The 22,679-nt window shown below is 38.5% G+C and overlaps 1 protein-coding gene across 3 annotated transcripts in view; it reads right to left on the reverse strand.

Moving 5' to 3' along the window:
• Positions 1-1,016: 1,016 nt before the first annotated feature.
• The window catches only part of ATAD2B (ATPase family AAA domain containing 2B), a 168,215-nt gene continuing 146,552 nt past the window's right edge, over positions 1,017-22,679 (reverse strand). For all 3 annotated transcript variants that reach the window (XM_074991334.1, XM_074991333.1, XM_074991335.1), the window contains 4 exons: positions 13,204-13,908; positions 8,688-8,815; positions 7,717-7,845; positions 1,017-4,449 (listed from right to left, as the gene is read on the reverse strand). In XM_074991334.1, the coding sequence (XP_074847435.1) occupies positions 4,408-4,449; positions 7,717-7,845; positions 8,688-8,815; positions 13,204-13,908 (1,004 nt within the window). In that variant the 3' untranslated portion in view covers positions 1,017-4,407. The remainder of the gene's footprint in view (positions 4,450-7,716; positions 7,846-8,687; positions 8,816-13,203; positions 13,909-22,679) is intronic.

Raw genomic sequence — 22,679 nt, forward strand, 5'->3', positions numbered from 1 at the left:
AGAAGAGGTTAGATAGATGGCTTTCAGGGATGGTCTAGAAACTGCTTGGTCCTGCCATGAGGGCAGGGGGCTGGACTCAATGGCCTCTCGAGGTCCCTTCCAGTCCTACTCTTCTATGATTCTATGAACTCTCTATTCTGATCCTCCTGAAGACAGTTTGCTGACAAAGTTGCACTTAAAATCTCCCTAAGCTATTGGGTTGGAATAGAAAAGCAGGAAGGGAGAATCAGACCTGAAATAAGATGTTACACCTCCACCTCTTCACTTAACCAAGAACTTTGTATTCCAAAACACAAGGCAAAAAAGGGGAACAGGATCTAAAATTTTGTATTCCAGTTCTCACAGCAAGGCATCACCTCTGAATTCTAAGGAACTACACAGTTGTATCTGCTCCATGCTATATAGATTACATACAACATTTTAGCTCCAGGTTAACTGCCAATACGGTTCTCAGTTGGGCAAAGGATGGGTAAGCCTTGATTTACATGATTTTTACACTGACAGTCCCAATTTGTATTTCAACTTGAATTTCTAAAAATAATCTTGTAAGTCTGCTAGAAACATATCTGTAACCTGTGTTGAGTTAGAATTTTAATTTTAAATTATGTGAACTACTCCAAAAAACATAAGTTGGAGAAGTGAAAAATGTTCATTTCATATGAAGAAAGTGATTTTATCAATGGGCTCACTTTGATACTAATGTACAGCAAGCAGCACTACCCATGTGCCTTAACCCTAAGATTTAATATAGCTGATTCCCCAACAGTAGAGCGATTTCTCTTTGTGAGATTATTTAATTATTATCATGCATCACAAGTTTCAAATAATAGCTAAAATTAAAAGTGTATGTTCTCCTTTAGCAGGCAAACATTAAAGGTGAAGTTACTGACTAAATGCCCAAAGAATCAAGCACTGAAGTCCCATAATTAAATTATGTCTCCTGAAACATCAATGAAATTTCTGGCTTACCATTTCATTTCAAAGCAAGAAAATTTTAATGGAACCAAACCCATGGTTTTCTTCTCATCTTTATTCAAGTATTTCACAGCAGTTATATTACAAATTACAGTAAAATGTTCAAAATTTCCAGAAGTTCAAAAAATTAAATAACTTACTTCAAACTAATGTAAAATGAAGTTAAATGCAAAACATCAATTTAAATACAATTTTAATAAAACTATAGAATTCAAAATATATCATAGTTGATGAAAGAAGTCTACTTACTCCACAAAGTAGACACACATTAATCAAACAATAGGACTCCCCAATGTCTAAATAACCCAATGTACAAGATACAAAAGATGCAGGTACAAGCCCGAATTCAAGCTCATGTTATGATTACAAATAATAAGATAAAATAATGACCATCAGCAGCAGGACCTGACATTCAAAACACTGAATGTAAAAGCCAGAGCTGACTCACCAACTTAATCAAAAAATGGGAAGACAAGATAATACAAAAAACCCCGGTAATCCTATAAATACATTGGCATATGAGAAAAAAATCAAGTAACAATACAAAAGGAGACAGAACAAACAAATTAATCACAGGTGAGATTCAAGCTTGCAAATACTATCAACTCCACAGCCACCAAGTTCACCCTAGAGCAGTTCCATTACCTGCAATACAGTCCCACTGGCCCACAAAGAAGTTTACCTCTAGCTGTCTCACGCGTTACTGACCTAAGAACAAGGCTAGCCCAGGAGTTTATTTGCAAATTTCACATCAGAAAACAAGGGACAGAGGTCAATTTGTACAAATCCTTGCCAATGCTAAATGGCAAAAAGTTGTACAAACGGTAAACAAGTTTAGACCACATGAATAAATCAACAGCTGCTTTAATTCTATACCCACCAGGCATCTGTAAAGGCGAAAAAAAAAATCTGATGTAGTAATGTGGTTATTTGGGCCAGAAAGGCAGGTATAATTTTACTCAAGTAAAACCTATTTAGATTGGCTAATTCTTTCCAAAAGGTCTAAAATATTGAAGTTACAGCTCCTCAATTAGTAAAGCTGCATCCTTCAGTTTCCATATAAACTTCTTAATTATCACCAAAAGTTATTTTAAAAAGAACTGAACCTGATGGAAGAATTTTAATGCTAGGTGAGAGCTAATATTCTTGTCAAACTCACTGATAACTAAAAACTCACTTGTTTGATTCATACAAATTTAGTAACCTGTTAAAAATGTACACAGTTTTATTTTTCACAAGTCTGCTGCTACCTGAACAAATACTTCTCTGAATCAGTGAAACTGGAATAAATATTTTTAAAAAAATGCTGCAGCAAGAACCTGAGACTTGCAAAAAACCCTTTTACCAGAAAATTGCTAAAAAAAATTGGCTATGTTTTATTGAATCAAATCTTAAGGTTTGTAACAATTTCCATCAAAATACAAAATTGTTGTTAATGTACCAGACAACAAAATGTTTCTAACAGGAATTACAATAATAAATATTAAAGGAAATATGAAAAAAAACCTCTATACTCAAATTTGAGATACCAAAGAACACATTGAAATGTGGGGTTGCTTCTTTGTTTTTTGTTGTTTTAATCGCACTTTCCCACCAAAATACACAGTGTTTCAACAGGGGTTGCATTTAGAATAGCATGACTAGATGCATACCAAATTTTCACATATTTTTGCCTTAGATATTCAGAAAACAAGTGGTATTTTGGGGGAGAAAAAGGCAAGCTAGAATTAGAAAGTTTAAACATAAAATATGAAGAAGCACTTTTGGATTACTGCAGTAGCCCAAGGCCCAAGTTTGTTTTTCTGCAGTGGCATACTACTAGCTAAAGATTTGGAGACATGTACCTTAGCTTCAACATGTAAACGGTAGCAGAGTGTTACAGTCTTCCGTAAACACTGTTGGTAACTAAAATAGAAAAAGCTGAGGTAGCTCAGTATCTCTGCAGTAGTCCAAGACTGTTTTCTCTAATTAAAAACAAAACATATTGTGTTGCATATTTTGGAAAGACGCTCCTGCAGCTACATATAACAGTTACAACGAATGGTAATATGTGGTAACATCAGCCAACCTGTCCACAACATTTTCTAATCATCTATCTGAAACAAATCAGCTCAGGTAATGTTTTAACACTGAGCCTCTGAAGACTTATTGTAACCTCTTTGTCTCTTGCAACTGCCTAGATCATATGTCTCCAATTTCCAGAAAAGAAGGTTTTGAACAACTGATATACTCACTATTCAGCTATAGAGAACTGCAATCCACACAGCCCAGTTTAGAGATACACAAATGGCCAATTATAATATAAAGTATCTTTCCTGCCCCCCATTAATACTGCTGTACATGGTCCACGGTGTGGGAGCTTGGGTTAAGTTGTACTTAGAGTGAGCTAGGATTCCAGGACATTTGCCTAACTGTCTCTACTTTTTATGTCCATTCAGCAAGTCTCAGCTTTAAGACAAACAAAAATTTAGAAACAAGCCTGCCAGAGTTAATCAGTTTTTGTCTTATAAGAACTCAAAACAGACAACAAATAGAACTGTGGGGAAAAAAGAATAGCCCCCTTTAATGAATATTCTCTTCCCTTTGTTTTCAGCAACATACATGAGTTTCAATGTGTAGCTTATTTCTGTAACATAAATATAGAACAAAGAAATTTCACTGTTTTGGTAAAGTGTGTTGCTGTTTTCAGTGTGTCTTAGTTTAGTTCTGTAGAGTAAGACAGGCATTTTAGAACCATAATACTTGCTGCCATTCAATGATGAGGAAATACAAATCATCCTTTTGGAGCTCTTCACTCTGAAGACAGCTTTCTAACTCTGCCATTTGCTACAAGCCCAACCATTTCAATAGCCTTATATTCCTCAAATGACTAAAAAGGCACATTAAAGGCAGTTCTAGAGAGCCTCATTTTCAAATTACTGTACATCCAGTTACTCAAGTTTCCTACCACAATGCATCACTGCCATCTTTGAAACAGATTTCTGTCCATTACCCCAGAGAACAAGAAAAAAATGAAGAGGAAAATGTAAAAAGTTGTCCATTAAAAAAATTCAACCTAGTTAGAGCTGCTCTATCCAGTTTTCTTGTGTATGTTGGTCTGCTCCACTGTATCTGAAGGTTCTCAAAAGATAATGCATGTAGGGAGAACAGGAGCAGAAATGAGAGCAGTTTCTGTAGCACCAAAAATCTCCAAGTTGTGGTGTCATATTCTGTATTTATATCAGATAAAATTATCTGAAATTCTGTTTGGTTCTTGTAGGCTGGTTGGTTTCAGGTACCTGAGACAATAGCACCAAATTTAACAGAAAGAATGAGAGTGAGCACTTAAGACCAAGGCTCTGCACATACTTGGTGCAATTGGAAATCAAATGGCTCAGAAGACTGCTCTCCCATGAGCAGTTTAAGAGGATAAACCCACCCATCTTGAAGAGATCACAGGAATGTTTCAAACATATGAACTGTTCTTTCCATTTCCTGTAACAGACACCAAGCATTAATTATATATTAAATATACAGCAACTGCAATAACATGTTATATAATCACATCTACTATGATTTTCTTTAAACCTGTACAAATACTTGATAACAGAATAGTAACAGAGAGGTAGCCATGTTAGCCCGTACTCCCAACAAAACAAAGAAGCAGAAATGTAGCACTTTAAAGACTAACAAAATGATTTATTTGGTGATGAGCTTTCGTGGGAAAGATCCACTTCATCAGATCAATCTCATTTCCAAAATACTCACATTTACAAGTACAGAAGACCAAAACATCAAAGACTTTTAATAAAAACTGCAAATCAAATGGCATTAAAGGAGGAGGGAGAGGAGTGGGGGATGTTAATTGTCCTGTCTGAGATAATTACGAGTATCAAAGGAAGGGAAACAGTCCTTGTAATGCATGAGGTAATTGATATCTCTGTTCATACCACGTGTTAGTGTGTCGAATTTGAATATGAACTCCAACTCACAAATTTCTAGCTCTAATCTGTTTTTAAATTCTTTATGCTCTAGGACACAAATTCACAGACCTTTAACAGAATAGCCCACTTAATTGAAGCATTCACTGACAGGCTCATGTGTATTGAGTTTCTTGATGTCTGCTCTGTGTCCATTTATTCTTTGATGAAGGTTTTGCCCAGTCTGTCCAATGTACAAAGTGGCAGGGAATTGTTGGCACATATAATGCTGGAAATGCACGAGAATGTGCTGTTGATCTTATAACTAAGATGGTTTGGTCCAGTGATGGTATCCCCAGAATAAATATGTGGACAAAGCTGACAGCAGTGTTTGTCACAAGGAAAAGTTCCAGGCTTAGTATTACCGTGGTGTAGCCTGTAATTGCTGGTGATAATCTTCTATAGGAAAGGACAGGTTTGTCGGCTAGAGTTTTCTGGAGTGCACCATCCTGATCCAGAATAGGCTGTAGATTTTTAATAACACATTGCAGGGATTTGAGTTGGGGGCTATAGGTGATGACAAGTGGCATTCTGTTCTTGATCTTCTTGGGCATATCTTGAAGTAGCTGGTTTCTGGGTACTCATCTGGCCCTGACTTTTTTTTTTTTTTTTTTGTTACACTTCTCCCGTTGGGTAATTCAGTTTTATAAATGCTTGGTAGAGGTGTTGTAGTTTTCGGTGTCTGTCAGTAGGATCGGAGCAGATGTGATTCTATCTAAGGGCTTGACTATAAAGGATGGATTGTGTGGTGTGAGCTGGATGGAAGCTGGAGGCATGTAGGTAAGTGTAGCAGTCAGTGAGTTTCCAGTAGAGTGGTGTTGATCTGGCCATCAATTATTTGTACTGGGATACGCAGGAAATGCATTTTTCATGTGGAATAGTCAAGGCTGAGATTGATGGTAGGATGCAGGTTGTTAAAATCTCTATGGAATTCTTCCAGTCTCTCTTTACCGTGGGTCCAAATGATAAAGATGTCATCAATGTAGCGCAAGTAAAGGAGGGATAACAGGGGACAAGAGCTAAGGAATTTTTATTTTAAGTTGGCCATAAAAATGTTAGCATACTGTGGGTCCTCACGGTGCCACTAATCTGGAGGTATAAATTGTCCCCAAATTGGAACTAACTGTGGGTGAGAACAAAGTTACATAGGTCAGCCACATCAGGGATGATATTCCTGATAGCTTGTAGTTCATCTTCATGTGGAATATTGGGTTAGAGAGCCTCTACATAAATGGTGGCAAGGATGGAATTGTCAGGAAGGTTTCTAGTGTTTTGTAATTTCATCAGGAAATTAAGTCCTCTGTACTTATAAATGTCAGCCTGTATTGGAAATTAGATTGATCTGATGAAGTGGGTCTGTCCCACAAAACTCATCACCGAGTAAATAATTTTGATCAGAGAACAGACAATTGTGTACAGTATACCTTACTAACTGATGGCAAACAATAAATGTGAGCATAATTAAAGAAGCATTAATGCAAAAAACAGTTTTCCTAGTTAATGGGAAGAACCAAGGATATTAAGATCAAACCTTCTGTTGATGTACCTGACATGTATTACTAAATGAGGAAGGCTGAGGATGGATCACAACTACTGCCAAGCAATATTTCTGTATTTTAGATAAGTGACTGGCCTGAAATCAACAAATGGCCCCTAAAAAGCAGTGTTCTTTTTGTACATCATACAAAAATGTGAGGTTTCATAATAAACATCTACTGTCCAGTAGTCAGAAATGAATCCAGTATTTTTAAAACCTATTGTTATGAACAGACTATGGAGACAAACATGATCTTCAGTCTGAAAAGCCTTTTTAAAAGGACGTAAGCACTAACTGCATGTTACGTTGCTAAAACAGTGTGCTTACTCAAAAGTCCCACAGTACTTTACAAGACATTCAGACACAAGGCTTCTGAAAGGCAAAAATTTCTAAGGTTAAGGGTGGCAGTGAGACAACTGGCTCACAGCATGCGGCTCACAGCATGCTGAACAAGATGAGATGAGACACACAGATTTTGCCCAAGTGTAACAGGGCAATATACTTGCCAATCACATCATGTGATCTTTAACAGCTACACAGAGCCAAGAAGGCCTTCATTTTATGTGTTTCATGTGAAAGCCACAAAAAGCTAACATACAACTTAAATTATGGTCCTCAGAAGAATGAAGGGCTGAGATGACAATTTCATTGGATTCTGTAGTTCCAAATAGACAAAGTATCCAAGACCTACCACATACATCAGAAGATCATCAGGCAAAGCAAGCCAAGAATGTGATCTTTACAGCACTCGTGTAATATAAGTATTTATTGAGTTCATACAGCAGAAGATTATGCAGAAATTAAATCACTCATCCATAGGGCCAAAATGACTACTTGGTTATTCTTGCTTCTGAATGGCACTCTCAGGTCGTTAGCTTGGAAGAACATGTGCTGATTTCTTACCCACACCATCTAAAGAATGATTTCATACCACCTTCCCAGTCTTACATCTAAATGTTATGGATTTTGTCATTTACATCCTTTATGTTCTTTAAAACAGCACTTAAGACAGGAAGAGGGACATCCCAGAATAGGTCTGACTGTTTCGAAGGGAAAGAGAGAGGGATTGGATCATACCAGAAACTAATAGTCACTGCGTTCCTTAAGCCACTACTGAAGCAATGTTTGCTTTTAATCCTTAGCAATTAATACAGATTTCACGTGTGTATCAGTTAATGAAATAATTCTAATTAAAATTCTATTGCAAAAATCAGATAAGAAACAAGAGAAATTATAGCATTTTACCTCTACAAGTTGTGACTTGTCATAATCTTTACGATGCCGATAGATACATTGACTAAGGAGTGAGTACAGCCTCTCAAGTTGGTCAACTGTCAGGTTGTTACTTTTCTTAACCAACAAATCCAGTAGTGTCTATCAAGACAAATACAGCACATAAATTACATATCAAATTTTTCATATATTCATTCATTAAATCTGTTTGAGACTAATTATTACATTTACATGTAGTTGTTTATGGAAAAGCAGGAAAGTTCTAGAAGAATATTTTGTATTCCAAACAAGATTATGGTTCAGTATGTAAATAATACAACTGCTGTCAACAGTCTTAAGAGCAGATAACTCTCAACAGAGATCTCTTTACATTTGTTACAGTATGAAGAGATTCTCTAATTATTACACTTATAAAAACATATTCACACTGTAAATATCCAGGAAATCTCCTGCATTATCTTCTTAAAACTCTCCTTTGTTGCGATGCCGACAAAAACAACAACAAAACCTAAAAACAAGCAAGCAAACAAACAAAACAAAACCTCAAGAGGAGGGGCAGAAGAGGGGAGGAAAGAGGGATGAAGGGAGAAATCAACTCCACTTCACCAGCCAATGCAACTACATGATGAACCTCTATTCCTGCATAACAGTGGCTGCACAAATTGCATTGGAAACACTGGACCATTATACCATAATTATTAAAAAAGTTTTTACATGTATATTTATTACTGTGTCTGCAGACAGAGCAATAAGATACAAAGGAGAATTTAACAACATTGTTAAGTGATCACTAACTAAATAAAAGTTGCTGGATAAAGAAAATCGTCAAAAGATAATGCTGACAGGAAAAGATTATACTTTCTTCAGTACAAAATAAGGGAAGTTACTTTCAAAAACATTCTGCAGAGTATAAAAATATCTTCCACAGTTTCTGAAAAGAGTTGGGACTGGTACTCATTAAATCTAGTTCTCAGTCCCATTACCTTCAGTCTATCATGGTCAACAACCAGAGGAGGTGTGAGATCCAATGGCTCCTCTGGAACTTGCTCCAGACTTGCAGGTTTTGGGGGCTCTGAAGTGACTTTTCGAGATTTCTTAAATTTGGATACACCTGCAGTTTGGATACAAAATTACAGAACATGAAAAACAACTGAAAGAAAATTAAAGTAAAATATTTATTGAGCGTAACACATTTTCAATAGTCTATCAACTGTCATGACCCACACAAATCCCCACTAAAAACAACTAACAGAATTCATGTATTCTGTACTACCAGTTGCACTGTCCAAAACCAGGATTCTCTGCTCTAGCAGACCAGAGAGCCCCAGGTTGAGAGGGTAAGAGAGGAGGGACGGCAAATGGGAGCCTTGGCGGGTGAGAACCCAGAGGAGCCGCCTCGTGCACAGTAAGCCCAGCAGGGCTTGTGTCCCCCGCAAGCCATTGTCCTGCATCTGTGGGGCCAGCCTCTGGCAGGGCCAAGACCAGCAGCAATTCAGCGGCAATCCAACAACCCGACCAGGCCAGAGCTGACATTTGCACAGCCAGGGCTGCATATGACAGCCATGGCCAGCATCAGTCCAACAGGGGACAGTAGGAGGGGCCAGTGACAGCCTGGCCGGGGCCTGTAGTAAGGAGACCAGCAGGAGGCAGTGGACCACCCCGGTCTGCTAAACTCTCTCATTTGGTACCGGTCAGGTCCCAAGGATGCCGGAACAGGGAGGTGCAACCTGTATCATATTATCTGGGCACTGATATTAAGATTTGACCTTGTGTTACTCATGACACTCCAGATAGGACAGACTCATTTGTACACAGCACCCTGGTTTTGGAAACCTGGCTGAAAATACAAGATGATAATTAAGATATACAACTAAAACAGCTACTTCCCATCAAGTCAACAGTAGATAATCTAATTTGACCTGATGCATAACACAGGCCACTAATTTCTGCACCCAGACCATAACTTCTAGTTGAAATGCCACATAATGAAGGACAATCTTTATTGAGATACATCAACTGCTGGAGAATCTGCCACATTACACCACAACATGTTCCAATGTTTAATTACCCTCACTGTTAACACACTATATCTTATTTCCAGTCTGACTTTGACTAGCTCCAGTCTGTACATCTTGCAGATACTTGCTGTCATTTGTTAACATCACCAATTTCTCTCCCTTTAACGTACTTTATGCCTCCGAGATCCTTTGCCATAGCACCATGTTTCAAGACAAAGAGATAGACAAGAGAACTGCCTTTAGAGTCAAATAAGTATTATTTCTTCAGGGCTCAGAGAAATGTTTGGTTTCCTATTTTTCTTGAGTTAGACATTTAGAAAAGACACAGATTAAGTGCAACAAGCTATAATGCACTCGTTTATCACTTGCATATCAGGGACAAACCCTGAGGAGTACAGAACAACAATAACTCTCATTAGACCTCAATAGGAATTATGGGTGTTCAGCACCGGTCCCTTAAGTTTGTACTTATCAGTGGTAACAACCTTAGCTCGTGAGATAGTTTCAGACTGATTTGTGGAATTGTTCCACAGAACTTTCAACAAACCTTAATGCTTGGTTTGTTTAAGAAGACGAGTAAGTTATTTTTGACCAAACTGTATCACAAGTAGCTGAAGAAAATATGTAAATGAGTTATATATTCATTGTGCTTAATTTATTATAATGTTTTAAATACTTTTTCACTCTTACTATCAGTAGACATTTCGACATCACATGACAGGAATAAACAGGCAAAAAGAATTACATTGTCAGAGTTAAATCTGACATAGCTTTAGTCTAGTAATTTTACCATTCAGGAACCATTTTACTGATTAATTTAATTCACAATTATGTCTCTATGAAGTGGTGTCCTCTACAAATCTAGTTACTCTTGTTTTTTATTTAACTTGGTTACACTTTAAAGACATGAATTGCCCTCACTGCTATATGGATGGCAGATACAACTTTTCAACTATGACAAGGGACTTCTCAGTTTAATTAAATGAAATATGCAAAAACAGATTTTTATTAAAAGGCTCATAGTAGCAACTGAACCATACTTTGGCCAGGGTAATTTCACATGATGATGCCACTGTGAACTCAGATGTCATCCTACCATATTTATCAAATATTTCTTATTTATAGGTCTACTATTGAGACACTTTGTTTCATCATCTAAAAAATAATGGCAGGTAATGACCACTGCACAAGAAAACCAATTCATAGGTACTGATATAAGCCTCATGTTTGGCACAGCTAGATTTTTAGAACAGTTCTCTATTATCTGATATCCTTGCACATAAATATGAAGGATGTCATTCATCCAGAACATAGTAGTACCCATTTTAACAAGTATAATAAAGTAACAGTTAGAGCTGGGCAAAAAATTCCAGATGAAACTCTCACTAAAAAATTCACAGGTTTGGCTTAACTGAAATACTTCATGATTTCACGTTAAATTAACCAGTTTTTTACTAGAAAAAAAATCTAAAAAAATTTGAAACATTTGCAAAACTAAATGTTTCAACTTTTTGATTAAAAATTATGTTTTGTTTCTTATTTTCCTTCCATTGCATTTTTAAGATTAAAAAAAAACTTTGGAAACAAATGTTTTGTTTGACCCAAAAGTAGATTCTTTTTCTGATACAGTTCACTGAAAAGTATTTTCAGAAGTTTTACTTCAGTTGCCACCTAAAATAATTTTCCTTCCTCCCAGACTTTTTGATCAGATCACCGAACTGAAAAACCGGATATTTGCGTAGCTCTACTCAAAACTCCAAGCGTGAAAAGCTTATAGTGATTTCCAGTGAACTTCAGTATCAACATTATAGCTTTTTAAACTTCCATTTTAGGTCACAAATGCAGATCAATCTGCTTTCATCCATCGTGTTTTCTTACATTCCTAACAGCTGGTTTAACCCCATATTGCCAGCAGTTCAGACAGGCTACAGAAGGTAAAATTTGAGCCAGATGGGATCTTTTTACAGATTAAGACTGTGAATTTCCTTTTGCTTGTAAATATCTCTCCAAGGAGCTAAGTGCAGCCCTACAATCCTTTAGGGCAGTACTCCTCAGTTGGTGTGCTGCAGCACACTGGCATGCCATGAAGCAGTGCTTAGTGTACCATCAAATTTTGAGGTTTTAAAAAAAATTAATTGAATAAATAATCAAGTTTAGCAACACTGCTCAAGCTCATCTCTAATCTACACATCCTCATCTCCTCCTGTAACTTATTAATATACCATATTCCATGCTACTCCTTATCCTTTGAAAACACTTCCAAACCTTATACAATGAGAAATTATGACATCCATCATTCAAAACCTTTTTTAAAGCTCATTTCTTTTGCAAATCCTAACACTAAACTTTTAAGCACACACAGTTGTTCAGAAATACATTAAAGAACAAATCAAAAGCAAGGAAGTGAACAAACAGCTTTTACTTCTCCCTTTCAGAAAACCTTGGGCCCCAAGGGATATTATTTCTCCGCTTTTATTCATCATTATCCTTCCAACCTCTGCCTGTTGTCCTTTCTCTGCAATGTCTACCCATCTATTGATTGTAAATTGCTCCCAGCAGGGATCATCACTTGCAAAGCAACAAGTACACCTCAGGCAAAAATCTTTGTTACAAATTTTTAAAAAATATGTTACTCTGAACCTGATTTCATTAAAATCCTTCAAATTTACAGGAAAATCATGCAAGATTAAGTATGTTCTGTATTCTATTGAATTATAACCCAAATACTGACACAGTAAATGTCTGGATCAGAAGTAAATGAACCTACAATGCACTAAATCCATAATAAAAATGGGGGTAACCTTTAAAAAAATTATTAAAACAGTATTACAAAATATTACCTTTATATTTGCAGTTTCCCCACAGAAACGATATAGAAAATACTGCAGTAGACTTATTTATCTAAGGAAATGCACATAGTGTATGTCTAGATTACAGCCATTTGTCAACAGAAATTTTTCTTGGAAGACATGTTCTGACAAAACTTTTGTAAACATATAGCAGCTGGACTGCCCGGTTGCTCTCTTGACACAACAGCCCATGGGAAGCTCAGCAAACAGGCCTTCTCAGTATCGGGAGCTGTGTCTGTCGAGAGACGGTCCCCAAGAACATCCAGACCCACTTTCTGTCAAAAAATCTGCCAACAGAGGCATTATGCCTCCTGGGGAGCAGGATAAGACTGCTGACAAAAGTGCTGTGTTCTGTCAATTTACTGTTGACAGAACACCTTGGATAGCTGGATGTACCCCAAATTTTGTCAACAAAGCACCAGTTTTATCAACAAAACCCTCTAGCATAGACACAGCCATAGTGTTTGTGACAAAAAATGAGTTTACTCCAAAGAGAATTGTGTTAAGAATATTAGATGTTCAAAATGTTCAGACTGCAGTCCCATAACACACTGTGTAGCTATTACAACGAAGTTCACCCATCTACATTTACTTCAGCATTCAGCTAAGTGCTGGAATTACTGAAAACGTACCTTCTTTATCTGTTTCGGTCTCTTTAGTTTCAACATCCGTGCTGCTCAGTGGTGTCTTTTCATTATTGCTGTATTGTGGTACCTCGGTATTAGACTGTTTGATCAAATCACCTCCCTGATTTTTATCAGAAGCTTCTGTTTTTTCCTTTGGCTGATCTTCAAACATAACTTTTTGTTCACTATGAGATATATCAGCAGTGTCACATGCTGAAACATCAACTGGTCCTGCTTTACCATTCTGACATTCTGGGACCGGTATCCCTTCTAAGCTATTTGCAGATGCCTCGCCATTCACACAGCCTCCCTTAGCTGGAGACTCTTTCTTTGATTCCTTTTCAGCATTCACAGTAACACTGTCATTTATCAAAAGAGATTCATTTGAACTCTCTTCTTCTGTGGATGCCAAACTGTTTTCTTTTCCTACTGTCCCATTGTTAAGTCTCTGCTCTGAGTCTATATCCATGATATCACAAGAGGACTCATCGTTTGTCATAGACAGATCTCCTGTCTCCTCTCCATTCTCTTCAATGCAGTCTGTGCTGATCTCTAGCTCTCCATTCTCCAGCAGCTTTCTGTTCTCCCTGTGATTTTCATCATCAGCAAATTTTGCATCATCTTCATCCTTCTTCAAATTGTTGACTTTTCTCTTTTTAATAATGCCTTTACCCCACTGAGAGCGCCGTCTTGATTTCCTCCTTATTCGAACTAAATTAGGAAAGACAGAAAGCACGCCCGTTTAAATCCACACACATCCACAACATATGGGTTAGGATAACTGAATGCATAGTAACAGACACCCAATATTCTCAAACTTTCCACAGTTGGGGATTTTCAAAAGCATTCAGCATTGAGCTCATTCTGCTCCCACTGAAAGCAACAGTGTTAATTCCCACTGGCTTCAATCAGAGCAGAGTCAGGCCAATGCTCAGTGCTTCTGATAGCCCCACAACTGTTGATATTTTAGACTAACCAAGAAGGAAGCACTTCTTAATCAGCAAGGCCACTCCCCTTTCCTTTCTCACATTTCTCATGAAGACCCACTTCTACTTAGACCATTGCACATCACACAAAGCTGCGTGATGAAAAATTTGAAAAAAGCCAATTTTACATTTTTTAAAAAATCTCTCACAGATGAGGTCACCTCATTTCAAAAATAGGTATTTTGGCACTGGAAAAAGTTCAGAACACGGAACAAAAAGGATTAGGGTTTGGAATGGCTGCCATATAAGGAGAGATTAAAAAGACTGGGATTTTCCATTTTAGAAACAAGGAGAGTAGGGGGAGGCATGATAAAGGTCTATAAAATCATGACTGGCTTTGAGAAAATATATAAGAAAAAATTATTGACTTGTTCCCACAACACGAGAACTAGGAGCCACCAAATAAAATTAATGGGTAGCAAGTTTAAAACTAACAAACAGAGGCATTCCTTCACCCAATGCATAGTCCACCTCTAATTCCTTGCCAGAGGTCACTGGGAAGACCAGAACTAACAGGGTTCAAAGAACGAGAAATTCACAGAGGATAGGTCCATCAACTAGCCACAATGAACAGGAAGAGTGCCCCTAGCCTCTGTTAAAAGCTGAGAACAGGTAACAAGAGATGCCTCATTTGGGGATTACCTGCTCTGTTCATTCCCTCTGTGTAACATGTCATTGGCCACTGTCAGAAGACAGGCTACTGGTCTGAAACACTATGGCTTATTTTTTAGCTTGAAACTATAATTTTCTGCAAGAATTAAGATGCATAAGCCCACAGCTTCAATTTTGTTACCCTTGTCCTTCCTCTGACAGCTTACTGACATTCACTTGCTTTGTTTCAAGTCAGATTATACACTTTTTAGGATGGAGCAGAGTCTTCTGGGGTGCATGTGCACAGTGTTTAGGACAGTGGGACCCCAACCTCAAAAGGAATTTTTGGTTATGTCACTAAAACAATCTTCAAACAATAGCACACGAAAAACATTCAACCGTAATGCTGAATTTCAGTGTTCCTTGTAACAGTGTAATGATGAAAGTGTACTTTAGTAGACCGAGCAAAAGACTAGTAAATGAGAATTCCTGAGTTTCAATTTTGGCTCATATAGATTACTTGTGCTCTTTGGCAAATTATAATCACTTTCCTAGAGGTTTTCCTTCTAAAAATGGAGGCTGCTATACTTAAAGTGAACATATTGTTTTCTCCAGAGAGATACTGCCAGCACCAATCAGTATGAAGGGGAATCTCTTTCAAAATGACATTCTTTCAAAATGAAAGAAATAAAGTCCATTAACTGTATCTAATCACCTCACAGGATCAGTTATAAAAAAATCACTGTTCAGAAAGGTGCTGTGAAGATGCTAGTACCATGTGACTGCTGTGCATTAAATGACTAGAGTACAGAGGAAAAATTAAATGCAATGTTGAGAACTTCTTCCCTGAAAGTGCCATACTAAATCTGATAATTAGCTAGTTTCAAGATTTTACTAACTACAACATTAACAAAAAGGTTATTAACATTTAGTTTAAAAAGTTCTCAAAAGGATGTCACCTTGAAAAATCACAATTCTAAGTGTACAGTAAACACTTGATAAGCATGATTTTGATTTGCACTTAACTCGTGTTAACCATTTGGGGGAGCCAGGCGGGCACAGAGCTGCTGCGGTGCACTTTTTCCCTGCTTCCCCCCCAGCTCCTGCGAGCTCAGGGGAGCTGGGAGCCAGGCTGTTGCCTAGTTCACAGCTCCCCCTCATGACTCGTGCAAAATCTGAGTTATGCGAGGGCACGCAGGAGCACAACCCTCACAACTCGGGGGACTACTGTACAGATGCTATTACTACAAGTAACCTCTAGGAATAATAAAATTGAAATTTTTTTGAGAAAAGAATTCTCCCAGCTTAGTTTGTGTACTCAACAACACTTTCTAAACAGACAATTTTACTGTTTTGTTAACGATCAACTGCATTCATCTCATGCTCAACTTGGTAGAGCTCGTATACACTTCTCCAGGCTCTGAAAGAAGGCATGCAACAATAACAGAAGCAGCACAATTAAAACTGAACAGGCAGAAGCAAGTGTACACAGGCAGAAAGCTCCCGTTTCAGGGGATTTAGAATATGTTTGTTCTCAGGCCTATCCAAAAAGATGGTCTAGGTATATATGGTCCTGTCTCAGTGTGTGGTGATTATGGGGGAGAGAACAAGATGATCTGTTGAGGTTCCTTTGGTCCTACATTTGTATGATTCTATGGCCCTTACCAAATTCAGCAGGAAAGCAAAAACCTTAACAACATTTTTAAAGGAATTTTCAAACAACAGGAGACTTGATTTCTAAGCAGTTCTCCATCAAAAGTTGAATTTTAATAAAAGGGACAGTTTCTTTCATATGGGTTCTTTGCTTTAAGTAACAGATGAAATATTTATCATTTCCCAATTCTATATCAAATATATTCAATCTACAAGTATATTACATTTGTTCAGTCAATACTGCAAACTCATCCTGGGATCAGAGTCCATGATTCAACAAAGTACTTGAGTACATTCTAAAGCACATGAGAGAAATCCTAATACAAATCAATGGAATTATTCATGTGCTTACAATCAGATGTGTGTCTAGTGCTTTGCTAGTCTCAGGGCCAGAAAGTCTAGTTGGGTTCTTTCCATTTAGTGCACCACCACATAAGAAGCTGATGACCAAACTGGGCCTTGCCACTTCTGTGAAATCTTAGCTTTACAGGTGTAACCAACCAGGACACAGTGACCACAAGAAGCAATTCACAAAAAATATTTCTCCCAAGCTCTCTGTCTCTGCTATATTGTCTTTGTATTGATAAGATGAAACAGAAACCTGTTTTCATCACTAGAGCAGAACACACAGGAGGGAGCCAGGCAGCTGAATGAGACACTGCATTTTTAAAAGAGTTATTTCCCAGCACAAAAATGACTTTACGTTGTAATACTGACAATAATATTATTTCCAATTTAATGCCCTCACTGAGGACTTAAAAATTAAAAAATATCCAGTATTTGGTGACATACATTATACAGCGGGAGCCCTTTTTTTTTTTTTTGACATAATTAACAATATGACTAAATCTGTATTTCTCTCCTTCCTTCTCAAACTCTTCTCACTTCCTGCTTTGTGGTCTACATCACTAAGGGTGTGTCTACGCAGTAAAGTTATTTTAGAATAACCCCGGCTATTCTGAAATAACTGCAAGCATCTACACAGCAAAACTATATAAAAAAAATTCAAAATAGCAGATGGCTTATTTCGATTTCTGTAATCTTCATTCTAGATATTTTGGAACAGGGGCTATTTGAAGTAAATTATTCCAGAATATTTTATTCCAAAATAACACTGCTCTGAAGACATCGCAGTAGAGTGTTTCTTGGGGCTCTAATCTGAAATAGGCTCTACTGTGTGTGGACGTGCTATTTGGGAATAAGATTTGCTTATTTTTGGGATTCCCTGTAGTGTGGACGTGTTATACCAGAATAGTTTATTATGGAATGAGGACTCCGGAATGAGCTATTCCAGAATAACTCTGCAGTGTAGTCTAGAACTAGGATGTTTTTGACTCTGCCATTAGCACAGAGTAGTTTTTGCCAAGGTCCAAATTTCCTGGCCAATGTATAGTTAAGGCTCAGACTCCAGAAAACAGTAATAAAAAATAATACATATGGAGATATACATATGTCACATAGAACTGGAAGGAACCTTGAAAGGTCACAGTCCAGTCCCCTGCCCTCTTCGCAGGACCAAGCAGCTTCTGTGACAGATTTATTTTTTTCAATTTATTTGTTCCAGACTCCTAAACGGCCTCCTCAAGGATTGAACTCATAACTCTGGGTTTACAAAGCCAATGCTCAAGATACTGAGCTATCCCTAATGATGATAACAAGCAAATAAAAAGATTTCAGGGTCTACTCCAAAAAGCTTCAGAAAGTCTGGATTTGGCCCACAGTGTACCTATTGGCTATCTGGCCTCAGGCCTAGATCTTTACAACCAGGCAGTAACCAGACATCAATGCATCTTGCCTCACACCTCTAACGCCAGCCTCTGTCCTTTGTCCATGCAGGTAAAATCTCTCCGCAGGTGTTTGTCTGTTCCCACATTGACTGCTACAACCGCCTCTGCTCAGGTTTTCAAAACAACAGTTCACTCCTCTCAGGTCCGTTCAAAACTTTAATGACCAGGCCACCAGTGTTTCCTCTAAGCTGACTGCCTGGCTGGTTGCCCAGGAGAGATTCAAATGCTGCCAAACTGATGAGGAACACACCTACAACTGGCATCATGGGTTTCTAATGGTGGTGCACATCTACATGTGCTTCATTGAACATAAAATTTATTCTGCAGATAGATTAAATACGCTGCCATGGCTTACTTCTAAGGGCTTTCACAGCTTGGCTTCCTGGTAATAATCAAATCTATCCTATCACATAGAACTCTACAAAACATTCAAGCATCCCTATCTTCCACACTCTCTTTTATCGATCGGATACCATCCTCAAATTAGTTTGAAAGGCCACTACCCTGTCCCCTCTACAAATTCTTCCTTCAGATCACAGTATCTCATACTACGTGCATGAATAACTGCTAAATGGTAACAGCAAAGTAGATGGCCAGTTGTTGCTACACAGATTAACCTTGCCCGTTCATACATTATCACCGAAAAACACTAAGGCTACGGCTACACTGTAGCTGTAACTCGAAATAACTTATGCAATTTGTGCAAAGCAATTGGAATACCACTCTCAAAACTGCAGCATAGCATTTAGCCATGGAGTTGTTATTGGTATCTGGAAATAGCAACTATAGTGTTGCCACAGCCTAAACGATTGAAAACTATCTACCTCTGCATGGAGCTTATAGCCCATACTTTTATGATTCCATGATTCTGCAGACTAAACAAATCCTTTTTTTCATTCTTTCATCATTTTTGCTACTCTCTCTGGACTTTTATTCAACTTGTCCACATCTTTGCTGATACATGGTACCCAGAACTAAATGTTGTACCCCAACTGAGGCTGAGTAGAGTGAAAGAACTACTTCTTGTGCCTTGCTCACAACATTTCTACTAATACAGCACAGAATGATGTTTGATTTTCTCCAAATATTAAACTGTTGACTCATACTTACTTTGTGATCTGCTATAATAACCTTCAGATGTTTTTCTGCAGTACTTCTTCCTACACAGTTATTTCCCACTTTACATACGTAAAGTTGATTATTCTTTCTTTAATGAAGTACTCTATATATGCTCTTATTGAATTTCATCCTATCAATTTTATACAAGTTCATTTGTCAAGATTATTTTGAATTCTAATCTTGTACTCCCAAAGCACTTGCCATCCCTCCTAGCATGATGTCATTTGTAAACTCTGAGCATACTCTCTCTGCTATTATCCAAATAATTGATAAGGATATTTAACAGAACTAGACTCATGACAGATGCTTGCAAGACCCCATTCAATATGCCCTTCCACTTTAATTGCAAGCCACTGCTAACTAATCTTGGAATATGGTTTTCTAGCGAGTTGTAGACCTACCTTATGGTCAGTTCAACTCGGTAGTATTTCTCTAAATAGTGAGATGATCATGTGAAACTATCAAAAGCCTTACTAAAATGCATACATATGAAATCCACTTCTGTTTCCCATCCAAAAGGCTTGTTACCCAATCAAATGAAACTATTACGCTGGTTTAATACAATTTGTTTTTGACAAATCGTTGCTGACTTATTTATTACCTTATTTTCTTCTAGGTGCTTAAAACCTATTTTTTTCTTCCATTTTGAACTTTCTTGGCACCAAAGTTTGACCTTTTGCAATCCGTAAATCCTTCCCCCATCTTTCACAAAGTCTCTTGGATAATTGCTAATGGCTCAGAAATCTGTGCTGTCTGTTTCTTAATTATTCTAGGATGTATTTCATCAGGCCTGACTGACTTAAAGCAACTAACTTATGCAAGTAATTCTTTACTTGTTCTACACAACCATATTTACACTTACGGCTCATTAATCCAACCACTGCTATTGTTTTTTCTGGTGACAACTGAAGCAAAAAAGGCACTGAACAATTGAGACATTGCTGCATTTTCTGATATTGCCTTTCCCTTCAATACTGAAGGAGGTCTCTCCCCTGGTATTCCTCTTGCTTTTCATGTATCTGTTAAAGTGCGTGTTTGTTACCCTACACATTCACAGCTTGTTTGCCCCTGTTTTATATCTTGATCTTTCTAGTTTTGTCCCAACATGTTTGTTATGTATTTAAATTCTTTCACAATTTGACTTAATTATTTTTTAAATTTCAGATCACTGAAGATCTCCTGGTTAAGCCAGGGTGAACCCTTACCATACTTCCTCTCTCTTGTACATTCAAACAGTTGTTTGGTGCTCTTTATTTCTCTTCGAGAATACTTGCCAACTCTCTTTTTCCCCTAAGGCTCTTGAAATCCATTATTTGTATTCTGTTTTCCCTCCTTAGAATCATTAACTCATGATCACCTTTATACAAGTTGCCCTCCACTTCCAGACTCTCAACCAACTCCACCTTATTTATCAAAAATCAGATCTAGAACAGTCCCTCCCCTTAACTGCCTTCTCCAACCTTTGAACTGCCCCTACCGTACATTCCAAGAAGTTCCTAGATAATCTATGAACTGCTGTTTTGTTTTCTCAACAGATCTCAGGGTTTGGGGCTTAGCAGTCCTATGCTTTGGATGGTTCTGTCAGCTGTTTAAAAAAGCCTCACCCACCTCTCCTTCCCCTTACTCAACAGATGTACCTCATCTCTGCTCAGCAGTCCTTTTCCCCAGAATGGCACCCCATGGTAAAGCTACAGCCCGGCTGGTGACACCATATGCACAGCCATGCTCATCTCTAAGAAGCATTTGTCTGTCTGGGCTCCTACCTTCGACCAGGACTGAAGATATTATCACCTGCACCTCCAACTATTTCACCTTCACTTCCAGAGCATGACAGTCACTTCTGATATACTCAGGGTGACACCTTGCAATATCACTAGTGCTACATGGATCCATGGGGAGTAATCAGAGATCTAAAAGTCAGCTGCCCAAAAAGCTTGTAAATAATAAAGAAGTGTTTTTTTTTCTTTTTTAGTAAGTACTGGTTGATCCTTTGTATCCTACAGCATCTTAAAACTTCATGCCTAGCTGCAGACACATTACCAGAGAGCTCACAGCTCCATGCATGATCTTTGTTTTTTTGTTTTTTTGTGGGGTGCTCTAGTTATTTCTTTACCGCTCCTTGGGAACAGGAGCTTGGGGGCTTTGACCTGCGGAAAGAGATTCCAAGTGACTTCTTTCTTGGGCAGGGGATTCTGTACAGTTGGTGGTAGCAGCTACTGGTTGATTTCAGTGAAAACTGAATCTGAGAATTTTTTTCTGTCTCTGGGAACTGCAGAGACAGGGACTCCAATGTTTCATTTGGCCAGCTGCCCCCCATTACCTGCACTTTAAGGCTGTGTCTACACGTGCCCCAAACTTCGAAATGGCCATGCAAATGGCCATTTCGAAGTTTACTAATGAAGCGCTGAAATGCATATTCAGCGCTTCATTAGCATGCGGGCGGCAGCGGCGCTTCGAAATTGACGAGCCTTGCCGCCGCGCGGCGCGTCCAGACGGGGCTCCTTTTCGAAAGGGCCCCGCCTACTTCGAAGTCCCCTTATTCCCGTGAGCTCATGGGAATAAGGGGACTTTGAAGTAGGCGGGGCCCTTTCGAAAAGGAGCCCCGTCTGGACGCGCCGCGCGGCGGCAAGGCTCGTCAATTTCGAAGCGCCGCTGCCGCCCGCATGCTAATGAAGCGCTGAATATGCATTTCAGCGCTTCATTAGTAAACTTCGAAATGGCCATTTGCATGGCCATTTCGAAGTTTGGGGCACGTGTAGACGTAACCTAAGTGCCAGGGTGGTGAATCAGCTATGACAGTGTGCTCCCTGTGACAGAGCCACCTCCTCCTCCCACAGTGGTGAGACATCATCATCTCTAGCTAGACAGCATCCTCTGCCATGGAGGTCTACCTATGAAGTAGTCTCAAATTCCTTGTGTTCATGGGTGCTCTTCAGCCTAACCACCTCCACTCACAGCTCTCCTACTGGTTTCCTGAGAGATTCCACGAGCAGACACCTTTTCCACTGGATGATCTCCTCAGCCTGGCTTTCTACAAAACAGAAGTGCAGGCCACAGTCTACAAATCCATACCACAATCTGGGTAGAGGCATCCATGGTCCGCGTCTCTGGATACAAGTACGGGTGGAGGACAAGAGACTGACACTGGTGATGTGCCCTTTCGTAATCATCCCCTCTCCTACAAACTCACAGTTTCTGTGCCCCATTTGCTAGTTCCTCTTCATCATTCAGGCTTTAAAGCCCTTCTCTCAAATGTCAGCATCACCTGGCTGTCAATCACACAGGGAAAAATGATCTCAAAGCTGACTGAGGATCAAAGATGATCATGGGAACAAAGGCTCAAACT

Source organism: Carettochelys insculpta, chromosome 3 (assembly GCF_033958435.1).
Source record: "Carettochelys insculpta isolate YL-2023 chromosome 3, ASM3395843v1, whole genome shotgun sequence".
NCBI lineage: Eukaryota > Metazoa > Chordata > Testudines > Carettochelyidae > Carettochelys > Carettochelys insculpta.